The following is a 14447-nucleotide window of genomic DNA, read 5'->3' as shown; positions in this document are numbered from 1 at the left end:
TCAGCTAGGAGTTTCTAGCTTTATGAGTTTAAGGTAGTTCAAATTTTGGAGATGTATTTTATTTTTCCCTCAGAATATAACAGTTGAACCAGACATTTGAAAGTAAATTTATCTCAAATAGAATGTTCTGGGCATATAATTTAAAAATCTTGTTGCACAATTAAAGGAAGGCTTCCTGGCCATTAGGTAAAGTTGTCATGCAACATGTTTAAACTACTTACAAATAGCACCACAAGGAAAAAAATGAAATTAATTCAAATGATAGTTTCAGATAAAAAATATATGTATCTACGGCTAATGCTTCCCAGGCAGATATTGTTAACTGTTTTCAGGTGGTACCTTTTGTGGTTTGTTTTAGCTTTAGCTTGTCCCAGAAGGTGTTGCTACCCTGTGAAGGTGTTAGGCAGCGTAGTAATGGGACAGGAGCTAAAACGGAAGGCTCATCAAATGTCTTATCATTTGGGCCTTCCTGCAGAAACCTCGTTTGAATTTCTGAGTGGTCAGCTTGACATTTTAAAGCAGGGAGAAGTTGTGTCATTATTTCTAGAATACCACAGTAGTTAGAGAAAAGAGATTTGAGTTCATTGCAGTAATTGCTGACAGCTTCCACAGAATGAGGGGCCTTTAGTAACCAGGTGCTGCCTTGAAGAAAGGCAGCCTTCCAGGCGCCTGGACAAGGACAGTGAGCTTCCTGAGAGGAATCTGACAAAAAAAATGTAGATTTGGGCATTCTTGTGCCCCTGAGATAATTAAATTAATTTTGAAAGTGGAAAAGAAGTAAAATGACTTATATTGGTTCATGTGTTTATTGTCTTCAAACAAAGGAAATTCTAGGCTTCTGAGATGTACAACTTATATATTTTCAGTCACTTAAAGTACAAAACCTGGCGGCCGGTTGTCACAGCAGCGAGGTAGCTGGTATCCCTGGGCTTGGCATAATCCATGTGAGGAGCTGAGACAATCTCTACTATAACAGCACCCCCTCCCCGGAAACCTGCAATTTGCCTCTTAGTCCCAGATAGGGAGGAAACTTGCAAGCATCACAATCCATCCATGATGCCAGGGTGCACATCCTTACAGGGGCAGAAAAAAAGGGAAATTCAAGCGTCTTCATAATATTAATTGAGTTAAAGACTGTATGGTTTTTGTGAAGATGGTGCTAGCACTCATTTTATTTGTTTGTTTGAAGGAATCACATGGGGATGACACATTAATCACATGGCACCATCTTCTGCTTAGTAAAGAATATCCCGCACACATACCAACTAGGTTGCCAGTGTATGTACTGTGTATAAATGCGCATTCACATTTGAGCATGTCTTTAATTATTTTACCTGCGTGAACAAGTAGAATTATCTCCATTTCACAGGTAAAGAAACTGAGTCTCTTAGAAGGTAACTTGCCCCTTTGTAGGTGACCAAGATGCAATAGCAGCACTATACCTTAAGTTAATAGAAGGAGAACTAAAACACAGTTTGTATACACTTAGTCTACTTATGATCTGACCAGAAAACATCAAGTTTAAAAGAAATATTTTTAAATGAATAAGGAATTCTCTGACATCTGATAAATGTAATAAGTTACCTTTACAAGTTTGTTTGTTTTTTAAAGTTATTTGTGTGCCCTTTAACTATATTGGACATGTTTGTTCAATTTGCTTTCTATGACACGTGAAAGTATGTCATAAGAATATCTCATATACTTTAGTTATAAGTTTTAGAAAGCTGGCTAAAAAATGTTCTAGAAATGGAGACAGACTCCTCATTGAATAATCAAAACTTCAGTTCACAGATAGATGACATGCTTAAAGGAACTACCTACAATTCAGAAGAAGCTAACTTTTTTGAAATAGTGATCTTATGAGAGCATTCCTTGATTATTTATGCTCTACATTTTGCGGAGATTTTATAGGAGTAACGTGTTCTGGGATTAGGGCCCCTACATCGTTGTATTTCTCACCACAGTATTTTACTGTGCTTAGTTGCTCATTTATAAAAGCAAAATACAGATGTACATATACATATATACATACATATATGTACATATATGCAAACATTTCACAGGTTCCATGGGAGCAGGCACTGTATTTGTCTTACTAATGCGCTGTGGTTCCTGGTACAGAGCAGCTACTCAGTGAGTAAATTTGAATGGATGAATGAAAAAATTCTAAGGAGTTTCCTCCTTCATACTGTTTCTTAAAACACAAGTTTGTTAATAAGCTGACAGCACTCATCTTTGAAACCACTGCCCTACAGGCATTAATTCTCTTATGTGTTATTCTATTTTAAACTCTCTTTGATTTTAGGATCTTTTCTATTTATGTTACCTGTTGAACGTATGCCTCCCAGAAGGAATGGTGGCACTCAAAAACAACATAGACTCATCATGCCTCTCCTCTCTTCCTGGCTGTCCCCAGTCTTCAGTGCCATCTGTCTTCTTTAGGAAGCTTTCCGTAGCGTCCAGGTACTTCCCTGTAGTAAACCTATCCCTACAGTTATATTGTTTGATATTCTTCATTTTATGATAAGCTTTCATATGGTAGATCTAGTAATAAGACATAAAATAGCTCTAAGAGGGTTTTATATACAATTGTATTAAATACTCAGAACAGCCCTGAGGAGGGAGGTGTGATCATTATCTTGATTTTATAGATGAGAAAAATGAGACTTAGAGAGGTTTTGTAAGGTCAGGTGGCTAATGAATGAAAGCACCTGGCCTTAAACATTATTCCTAACCACGAGCTGCACTGCCAGCGCGAAGTGACTGCATGCTTTCCCAACCTTAAGACTGTTATGTAAACAATATTATCCTCACGTTACCTAGTAGGAATCAGGTAGATATTAAGTGACTTCTTAATACTTGCACATGGAAGGAACTTAAACATAGGTAGTCTAACCCACTGTTTCTATTATTCACCTAGGTGCTTTGTACTTATTTTCTACCATTTAATATGTATTCTATATGATTCTCTGAAGTGTCTCTTCAGTAGGGGTAGGAAACTAGATATGAGCATTGACATTAAAAATGCAGCTACTACATTGTGGAAAAGAAATATCTGGCACTGATCTCTTAAAATTTATGGAGTGATTGTCCAGATTTAATTTCCTTAATTATCACCAAAAGTTTTTTCTTCTTTGTTACTACTTCATACATTTTATTGGTTATACATTTTTAAATATATATTGTATTGATATATATTATGATAAGCTTTCATATGGTAGATCTAGTAATAAGACATAAAATAGCTCTAAGAGGGTTTTATATACAATTGTATATAAAGAGAGGAAAAGAGAGGGAGAGAGAGACGGAAACATTACTGATGAGAGAGAATCATTGACTGGCTGCCTCCTATACACCCAGCACTGGGGATCAAACCCACAACCCAGGCATATGCCCCAACCGGGAATCGAACCATGTCCTGTTTCATAGGTCCATGCTCAATCTCTGAGCCACGCCGGCTGGGCTATTGATTGTACATTTTTAACTGACCCATCTTACATCCTGGCCAGACGTTGACTGTTTTATACAATCAGTGAAGTATGGGAGAACACCAGGGAAGGAAAGTCTGTAGCCTTGATTGTCAGGAAGCATGGTCCAGATTGGGCAACCAGCATTACCATATTTGAACCCCAGGGTATGGGAAGCTGTTGAGTTCCTTGTCACTTTAGCTCAGAGACTCAGTGAAGCTGCTGAAATGCTTCTCACGGCTTCAGTTCTTCCCTCCGTTGCTGTTGCCCGGTAATAGAAACCCTGCTCTATTTCTTATCTCTTTCTCTTTAGCGTGCCGGCAGCACTGCCTTCTGACCTGGTTTGAGCGTCCTTAGTGACCTCTGGCAAAGCAGTGTGTGGGTCCCTTCGGGAATATGCCCACTCAGCTGGATTGTATAGTAATGATTTTACTTTTTAGAGAAGTTTGCTTAAAATTTTTACACTTCCCATATTAAAGAGATAATTTCACAATGTAATTTGCTTCATAAACTTTCCACAGTAGTATTAAGGAGATGGTTTCCAAACACCAGTTCAAAGTAGATTGCTCTTCTATGAAATAAAATCCATGCTCAGAAAACCTGGCAGTGTAAGCTGGTCTTCTTCCAAGACCGGCTCTCAGACAAATTTCTCTTTACTCAAAGCTGGCAAACTATTCCACCTGTATTAGCCATGCAATAAAACACATGTCAGATGACACACATTGATTCAAAGTTATTTTTCTTTAGCATATTGACTTTTTTTTCTTCTTTATTAGTACCTCGAGAAGTACTTTTGGTGACAAAGAACGAGTAGCAAGAATTTGGGCATAGGTTACTTCTGGGTTCCAGTCTCAGATCTGGCTCTGAATCGATGTGTGACTCGGACATGTCATTGGTGTCACCCATCCTGAGCTTTAGTTTTCTCATCTGTAAACTGAGGATAGCATTTTCCTCACAGAGTGGCTGTCATTATGTCAGGCAACACAGAAAATGTGCCTAATAATGTGTCATCTCGTAGTCCTTTACTTGGCATTATGGTGATGATGCTTTGTGATTAAAACCTAACTCTGTGTTGTTACATTTATTTGTCACCTGTTGTTATTTTATGCACAATCTCTGTAACCTAAAAAGAGAAATGTAATAGAAAATTAGCGACAGCAGTTCAACAAACACATATTGAGCACCCAGGTGAGATGTAAAGGTGAGACACTTTTAAAACCGTGAATAAATATATTTCCTTTCCAGGATCTTACTTACACTCTAGGGAATAAGAGCCTTATACTGTAGGGAGTCTAGAGTTAAGGCAAATACTAGTATACTAATAAAATCACTGTAATGTGTCTGTGCTCAGGAAACACTTCCGGAAAAAAAGGGAGCAGATAAGTGAGTCTTGAATAATATGCTAATGGTGATAGAAACAGGAAGGATTCCAGTAAATAATAATAAGAGCCAAGGAAAAAGAGTAAGTAGAGATGTACAGGATGAGTTCCAGGAAGGATGACTAGAAAGTGACTGGAAAAGGTATGAATAACGAAGGGACGGGTAGGACATATGGCCAGGGGTTATGATGGAGTTACACTGTGGATGACCCTAAATTCCACACCAAGACCTTCGGATTTAATTTGTTGATAGCAGGCAGTCATTCAGGATGTTTTTAAAAAAAGTAATAGCTTTGCTTTAGGAATAGTAATCTAACAGCTGAACATAGGATGAGTTGAGGGAGTGGAATGTGGCCAAAGACCAAAGAAAGGGGCTAGTTAGAAAGCTGTTGAGATTGTTCCAGGTAAGAGGTCATGAGGAATCTCAAAGAAGGTTTGTGTTGCCCATGAAGGTGCAAAAAGGAGTTGGATATGCAAGAGTTATTGAATCTTTAGAACTTGGCAAATAAAATCATTCATTTAAAGGATGAAAAAAGGGATAGCCTATTTTTTGCCTGTGGCATTTCTATTTAAACTAGGCTTCTTTTCTACAAATTGTACATTTGTCATGAAGTAGTTGTCTGCCAAAATAATAGAAATGTCATTCTTGGGCTGCACTGTGTTTGTGTCTGCTGATGAGCATGCTGTATGCGGTTTCATATATTGTGGGAGACCATCAGGGAATCGGAGGTTATGCCCTTCTTTGTTCTACTTTTATTTAAGGAGGTAGAAAGGACAATTTTTTGGATTTATTTTGTTGTGAAGATCTCTTTAAATGCAAACGAAATGCTACATGAGCTGCTCATAGGTATGATTTATCTCTATAACAATAATTGACATAAGACTGTCAAACTTGACCACAAAGGAAGTCCTAAAATGTCATACTTCATATACTGTTGGTTTAGAGATTAAAATGGATAATATTGACTTATTCTTCATATAGCTGTCTTAACCTACCACGGATAAGTCATAGTATGACAAAAGAATATTAAAAAAGTGTGTTGGGGGGGGGGGGATCAGGGAGAGGATTAACTATTGAATAATTCTTCAGGAACTAGTTGTGCTACATAGACCTATCACTTCCTTAAGACCAAAGGAGATTTTCAAATTAAGAGGTGGTTGTTTTGAGTGGGTATATGTACCTCAGACTTAATATAAAGTATTAATTCAGTAGGCAAGTTTATGGAAACTTTAAGTATCTTTATTCTTTGTGACCATGGTGGACTGGAATCCCTGGTATCCTCTTCAACTGATGGACATAGTTTTATAGCACCTGAGAGATCTATTCGCCCATGACTGATATTTGTCCTAACTATAATACTAATATTAGTTATTTGTTTTAATTGGAGAGCCATTATCATGTCATAGAAAGATGGCTAGGCTAAGAGGCAGATCTTGAGTTGATATCAGGCACATTTACTAACTTTGTATACTTGGGAAAGTCACTTAACAACTATGACTCTATTTATCTGTGCCAGCCCTACCTAAAAGTTACTGTTGTTTGATTATCAAATGAGACAGAATATGTATTTTTTAAATTATAAAATCTATATGTATATAAAAGCCTAAGCGACTATTAAAACCTGTCGACCGAACAACCTGTGGACCGGTCTCTATGACATGCACTGACCACCAGGAGGGCAGACGCTCAATGCAGGAGCTGCCCCCTGGTGGTCAGTGTGCTCCCATAGCCAACCTCCCACGGTCCCTCCCAGCAGCCTGCCAGCCCCGATTGGCCCTGACTGGGCCCTGATTGCCAGCCAGGCTGAGGGACCCCACCCATGCATGAATTCGTGCACCAGGCCTCTAGTAAATAATAATATAAATTGCTATTTTCTATTATTACTATTATTATTATTATTAAGATTCTAAATCCTTAGTGTAAAAAGACTATTTTATCTAATCTAATATTTTTAGGAACATCAACTGTTACTTTCCATGTTTCAGATAATGCAGCTGACTAAGTCAAAATAAATTTCCCAAGTGCCTTACTGAGTTAAGTGGTAGAATAAGAGGTCAAGACCCTGGTATCCTGCCTTCAGGTGCAGGGTAACTTTCTACACTGTTCTCAGAGTAATGATAGTACTTCAGAAATCAGCACTCTCTTAATCTAGCTTTTCTAATGGGTTTTAAAAATACATGATCTAACTATACTGGAGAGAGAAGAGAGAGGAGAAGAAATAGATGAGGTGAGGCGAGGTGATGTACAGACGTAGAATGCTACCCACAAGTGGCTCAGCTGCAGATCAGTAACAGCCAGTGTCTGGACTTGTGCAACCATTTATAAAATGAAAATGTCAAGGATGTTGTGATAGAGCCATTTTGTGAGACTTACCCATTTATTTCTTTATTCACAGTTAAATAAAGGTTTTATATTGTGTGAAACTTGTTTGAGGAAATTTAAAAAAAAACTGCACATATCTTAAAATCGTTCTGGTTGTGGTGATTTTGCTTTAATTGTTTAGACTGTTCATAAGTTCTTAGTAAATAATTGTGTTTTCCATAAGAGTTTTGAAGGCAGTTTGTTTTTCTAACACATTATTTAAACAGCTGCTGGCTGTTAACATGGATTTCATCATGTTTAGTGTTTCTGTTTTGAAAGTTTAAATGAGAGAAAGATATATTAGCTCAGAAGCAACTTCAACAGATTATTAGATAGACATATTGATCCAATTAGTGTGTATAAAACCATTTCAAGTATCTGACATAGACAGGGGGAAATTGATGCTGGTAAGTAATAACTACCCGTAAGTGTCCTCTTGAATTCTCACACAACAGAAACCAAGCATATAAAAATCCACTTACTAGTAAACACCACACCTAAAAGATTCCCTCCTCTCCCCCAGCACAATTTGGTAAGTAAAGAATGGCATTTTAGTTATCTTTTATTCAGTACTGTGAAACGAATATTTTATTAATTCCCTTTAAAAATAAAAATAAAAAACATTTTGGAAACTACACAGAAATAAATCACAAAATTTATCATAATTAACCTAGAAAGCCTTTTCTATATTCTATAAGATCAATCAATATTGCATCCTTTTCAATAGAGCAAACAAATCATAATACTTTTCTATCATTCTCTTGGCTAGGAAATTTGAATAGTCTGTTTATGGGTTAATAGAATCAAGTCATACTAAAAATAAAATTTCAAATTGTAGAAAGTTTAATTTAGGTATTAAAAATATTTAAATGATACTTTAGGATCAGGTTACTATGATATTTCTAAAACTTGACATTTAGAAATGATAAGGTTATCTATGAAAACCAAATGCTAAGGATGAGGCTAGAATTTATTCCTTCAATTTGATCACTTAGAATTAATTGACTATATTTTATCATGCATATAAAAATTATCTTTTCCTCCCAAATCTTAGAAGTTCAGACTTTCATTATTTGATGACATCATTTGACAGACATTGCAAAATCTTTGCTGTATCGCATGGATGGATAACTTGGTGAAGGTATAGAGTAAAAGGAGTAAATGCCCAATTTCTAAGGAAAAACCGTTTTACTTTTAAGTACTGTCCAGGTCAATAAATTTATTATGTAACCAAATTATATATGTTATTGAAATATTTCCTGTGCTCTACTTATTCATGAACTGTGTTATGACCTTTAGCTGAGTATATACTATCCTGTTCATATGGGTTCCTTATTTAATTTAATCTTCAGCTTTTTGTCTTAAACCTTCATAATCACAGCAAAGTATTACATGAGCAGCAGGGGCTTTAAAAATCACTGAGCCAGCTGATATTTATTAAGCAAATTCAGTTTGGGTCTTTGTTTCTTATTGGTTGAGGTAGATGGCTTCTACGAGTGTGAGGTCTATGACGGTATGCAGCAACATTATATATTTTATTTTTCACTTTATCTTTAAATGGTATACATTTGGATTTTAAATTATTGTTTTAAATTTTCCAAGTATAATAATGGTAAAGACAATTTTCATTAAAATGTAGACTGAATTAGCCCCGGCTGGTTTGGCTCAGTGGATAAAGCGTCGGCCTGCAGACCAAAGGGTCCAGGGTTCGATTCTGGTCAAGGGCACATACCTCGGTTACAGGCTCCTCCCCAGTCTGGGCCCTGGTTGGGGCTCCTGCAGGAGGCAACCAATCAATGTGTCTCTTTCACATATATGTTTCTCTCTGTCTTTCCCTCTCTCTTCCACTCTTTCTAAAAATCAATGGAAAAATCTCCTCGGGTGAGGATTAACAACGACAACAACAAAAGTAGACTGGATTAAAATAATTTGTTTTTAACAGCTTCACAAAATAACATTTTTTTCACCATTTGGTTTCTACACCCTTACCTCATTTTTTACAGTGATCTATATCTGTTTGCCTGTTTAAATACCCTTACTTTGTTATCTCTTTATTTAATACCATAATAGTGAATTAAAGGCAAGTCGAGTGTAACTTTACCCATTCAGTATTATGTATCTCAAAACTATGATTATTGTGAAGCCTTTTCGTGTGAAAGCCCACTATGGCTACTGAGGAAACTTTGAAATTGAAAATAGTTTAACGTGAGAGTCATTCAAAACAAGAGCTTCTAAGTCTTTTTACTTCTCAGCATTGGGAATGTTGTTTTGAAATTTAAGAGGCCCATAGTTTTAGACTCAAAAGCTATTCTTTAAGATATACATTTCTTCAGTTCCTGAACTGGAATGCTGATAGACGTTATACTCATTAAATACATCTTATCAGATATTGACTACTTCAGAAATATAAATGATGGAAATTCTATGACATTTGTAATCTTTAGTATATCACTTAAAATGAATGTATGGGATGTTTGCTCATAGGTTGGTATATGAAGTAAGGCTATATAAACTCATACTTTTCATTTGTTTTCTTTCTTCTGTTTTTTCTTTAAATGACAATTATGAGTGAAATATAGGATTACAAATGTAACCAAATAATGTTTTACACTAATCAGAAAAAGGTATCATAGAAGAATTTATTGAAGTATGTAAAAAAATATTAAAGCAAGATACAAAATCCAGAAGCCATAATTGAAACCCTAAAAATTCAAAATTTACAATTAGCATATATGCTAAAACATACCCTTGAGTAAAAAGATGAACCAAAATATTTTCAAGATGTATCAAACAGAACTAAGTTCCTTAGTATATACTGTATAGCATTTAAGTACAGTGAAATAAGGCTGACAACCTAGAAAAATGGGCCAAAGAACTTTAATAGTTCTAAAAATAATGACACCAAAATTTAAACATAGGAAAAGATGCACAACTCATAATAAAAAATGCAGATTAACTACTAGAGTAAAAATGCCAATGGTTATTTATCAGATTGCTAGTTCTTTGAGGTATTATATAATAATATCTATAGTAGTAATTAATAAGCAATAATCTTACATTTCTATTGATAGAACGTAGATGAATAAATTGCATTTGTAACTGGAATATATGCAGGTATTGAAAAAGAATAATGTAGGTTTCTGAGTACTAATATGGGAAATATTAAACAGATATTGTTAAATGAAAAAAAGCAAACTTAAAATGATGTGAATTATACAGTCTAATTTTTACAAGAGAGACTATACATTCACATATGTACACATAATACTGAATTAGAAAATGAGGATAATGGTTGCATTTGAGACTAAGGAACTAAGGGAGGGCTAAAAAAGGGCTTCATTTTTTATGTTTACATTTTCTTTTTATGTTCATAGTTTCTAAAAACATATAAAACAAATTTAAAGAAAAGAAATTTTTCATTCAATGAAGTAAAACATCTAACTGAATACTGCCTGAAATACCTCCTATATGCCACAACTTTCTTGATTTTGTTGGGGATATTAAGATGGATAAAATATTGTCCCTACTCTTCTGAAAAATCAGTAAAGCAGTACTAATTTGTAAATAGGGTAAAAGTCAACATAGTAGATATTCTATTAGAGATGCGGCCAGAAAGGCTATATATCCCTTGTAGACCTCAGAGTAGTTTTACATCCTATAAGTTAATTAATCTGCACAAAACCTTATGGAATAGAACACTGTCCAGAAAACAACAACAGCCAAGTCCATTTTTGTATTTACTCATTGAATGCTCACATCAGTACTAGGAAGTGAGTACCACTGTCATCCCAGTTTAAAAGAGGACGAAGAGAACTAAGTGACTTGCAGAAGTTGTCACTCCTTGTACTAAGTGCCATTGCTAATGTTCAAACCCAGGTTATAGGACCCAGAGTCTGATTAGCTCAACCAGTCTATTCAGACTTTATTCTGTAGTCTGAATGTATCTCCTCTTTGCAAATGAAAGACATAAGATTCAAAGGTTAAAGAATTAATTCAAGATTACACTGCAGTAAATGTCAAAGCCAGTGCTAGGGCCACATTCTCCTGACTAAATCCAGTGATCTCCTCTAGTTGGTAGGAGAGTCCTGAGTAGAAAACAGGGGAGGAGCCATTTGATAGCACGACCCATCATCAGTGCTAATGACAAATCACAGAATGTGTGGTTTCTCTAAGAAAACCATTGCAGTGCAGAGAACTTCCTTTTTGTGAAAAGATTTCCTCTATTCAAGTAATACCAAATAATTTGTTTTGCTCAGTAACTTGGATATGATTTCTTAAAAATTTTTCAAGATTACTAGATAAATAACTGGTATTTATTTAAAACTTGCTTCTGCTCTGTGAAATGACTCTGTTGGCATTCCAGAATGAGGGCCATGCTAACAAAATTCCAACTTTTCTGTGGGATGATCCAAAACCAGCAAACAGAAGGTATTGCATTTCTTAACAGTCACAAGTGTGTACATGCAGGCGATGCCATTTCTGTCATTCATTGCTTTTCAGTGTGCACATTTTCAAGTTGAAATACTTTGACTTGCAGGCTAATGTATTCCATGGAGAATATAGGAAATAAAAGCAGAGTAGCTTAAGAGCATGTGAGGTCTATGTTCTCTACACACATTTATACAGGTCTTAACTGAATGTATGTGTTTAGTCTGATTTTAGGGTATTTGCCTTGACAGTGTGCCTTCATATGTCTAAGACATTTGCTAGATTAATATCCTGAGTTGTTTCTCTTGCTCAGTTCACAGGTAGATTTACACAAGTACTCTGATGTGAAACACAGACCATGTAGTGTGTCTATGTGCGCATACGTGTGTGTGTGTGTGTGTGTGTGTGTGTGTGTGTGTGTGTGTGTGTAATGATTGTTAAATTAAGAAGAGGTATGGCTCAGTGTATTAAACAGTATCTAATCTTTTCTATTATCCTACCTCAGTCTCAGGAGCCTTAATGACCTACTCAACAGCCAATATCAGAATTATTTAGAAACTTGCTTTAAAAGTATAAAACTGCCCTGACGGGTTTGGCTCAGTGAATAGAGCTTCGGCCTGTGGACTGAAGGGTCCCAGGTTCAATTCTGGTCAAGGGCATGTATCTTGGTTGCGGGCACATCGCCAGTAGAGGGTGTTCAGGAGGCAGCTGATCGATGTTTCTCTCTCATCGATGTTTCTGACTCTCTATCCCTCTCCCTTCTCTCTGTAAAAAATCAATAAAATATATATTTTTTAAAAGTATAAAACTTATTTCATTCATATGTGGAATATAAAACTGAAAGCAACAAATGAACAAACAAGAAAAAAACAAATGAAAACTTATAGACACAAACAATAGTATGGTGGTTCTAAGAGGGAAGAGGAATGGGGGATAGTAAAGGGTAACGGGGTCAAATATATGGGGACGGAAGAAGGTTTGACTTCCGGTGGTGGGCACAAATTGAGATGTACAGATGATGTATCAGAGAATTATATACTTGAAACCCATATAATCTTATTAACCACTGTCACCCCAATACATTTAATTTTTTTAAAAAAGAGAAAGAAATGTGTGCAGAAATAAAGTGTCATTCTGGACTCAGAGCTTTCCTGAGCCATCTTCACTTTCATGTCAAAGCTTTATGAAAAGATCATAGAGTACCGTGTGTGCTAACATTGCATTGGTGATGGATTGTATTCTACTTAATACAGCATTTCCAACCATGGTAATAGAATGGCAGTAGGTAGGAGAGAGATGTAGGTGACGGCACATCGCATGCATCTAAAATATCTTCTTGCTTCTTTTTAAATTACAGCAAATTCAGTAAAGCTAGAAATGCAGAGTGATGAAGAGTGTGACAGGAAACCCCTGAGCCGCGAAGACGAGATCAGGGGCCATGATGAGGGTAGCAGCCTAGAAGAACCCCTAATTGAGAGCAGCGAGGTGGCAGACAACAGGAAAGTCCAGGAGCTTCAAGGCGAGGGAGGAATCCGGCTTCCGAATGGTAAACTGAAATGTGACGTCTGTGGCATGGTTTGCATTGGGCCCAATGTGCTTATGGTACATAAAAGGAGTCACACTGGTAAGCAGCTGAAAGAATAACCTGATGACTGCCTGTGACATCTGATGTTGATATTACCTGACATCTATTCTCTTTCCTTTTTATTCAGGGGTGGCAATGGTGAAACTACCTTTTCAGAATTCTGCTAGTATTGGATTGCTGAAAAGCAGCAGAGAGTAGCCCTGGGTCTTGACTTCCAGCCTTCAAATCTGAATAGCATATCAGAAAAGAAGTTTGGGATTCAGTTTCCACAGTTCTTAATATAGCAATAATATGATAAGGGTTCAAAAGGTAGAGGAGAATTCCATTGTGTAACTTAATCTTTTTGTATTTCTATACATTTTTACCATACCCATGGGCAGGTAATATAGTTTGCTAGCAAAGAGTTGATACTCTAAAATGGTACTCATGCATTTATATAAGGGTAGATCATTTTCACCTTATCTAGTTAATTTCTTGGAATACAATTTCCAATCAATCTTTGCATACCATGGGTCTCTGTAGTAGGCAGATATTTATTTTCCCCAGTTTGAGGATTTTACCAACTTCATGTTATTTTTTTTTTTTTACCATAAATCCTACAAGGAAATATCTAGGGTGGGGTATAGTAAAGGGTGGTGAGTGTGGAGGTAGGAATCTGTAATTGTGAAATAGGATGAGGAAAAAGACCTTAGTTTAATTTAATATATACTTTTAGAGATTTGAGTATTGTGAAACACAAGCCCAATGAAAAGGCCTTATTGAAATCTCTTCAAATCCTTTGGCAAAAAAAAACACACACCACACAGAAAAGAAATGTGATTGTGGCACATAACTGACTCTTAAGAAAAGTTGCCAATTCACATAAAAATTTATTTAAAGGTAATGCAAACTAGTGTTATTTAGCAAAATACCAATAACTAATACAACCAGAACTTTAAATATGACAGTCTTCTAGAAGAGAGATAAATTATAATAAAGAAATTGATTTAAAATGTTGATTTGTAAATGACTTGTAGGTGCTTAAAACATGATAGATTCAAGGTACATTGAAGTTTTTAGTCTAAACCTCTCATTTATACAGGAAGAAACTGAAGCCCAAAACAGTTGTGACTTATCCATTATCCCTCATGTAGTTAAGGGCATTATGAGGCCAGAGCCAAGGTTCCATGATGCCCAGAGTGGCTGTGTTCAAATATACAATGCTTGGTATATCAATATACCTACAT

General features: G+C 36.0%; 1 protein-coding gene across 7 annotated transcripts in view; it reads left to right on the top strand.

Annotated features, from left to right (window-relative positions):
* IKZF2 (IKAROS family zinc finger 2) overlaps positions 1-14447 on the top strand; it is a 145875-nt gene that overhangs the window by 82938 nt on the left and 48490 nt on the right. For 5 of the 7 annotated variants that reach the window (XM_079783188.1, XM_079783182.1, XM_079783184.1 and 2 more), the window contains exon 4: positions 12994-13260. The exons of 1 other annotated variant lie outside the window; for it this stretch is intronic. In XM_079783188.1, coding sequence (XP_079639314.1) covers positions 12994-13260 — 267 coding nt within the window. The remainder of the gene's footprint in view (positions 1-12993; positions 13261-14447) is intronic. One more of the 7 variants, XM_079783186.1, reaches the window with a different exon arrangement.

This window comes from Cnephaeus nilssonii, assembly GCF_951640355.1.
Source record: "Cnephaeus nilssonii genome assembly, chromosome: 10".
Lineage (NCBI taxonomy): Eukaryota > Metazoa > Chordata > Mammalia > Chiroptera > Vespertilionidae > Cnephaeus > Cnephaeus nilssonii.
Note: the sequence above shows the minus strand (reverse complement) of the source record. Positions and strands in the feature narration are given on the sequence as shown.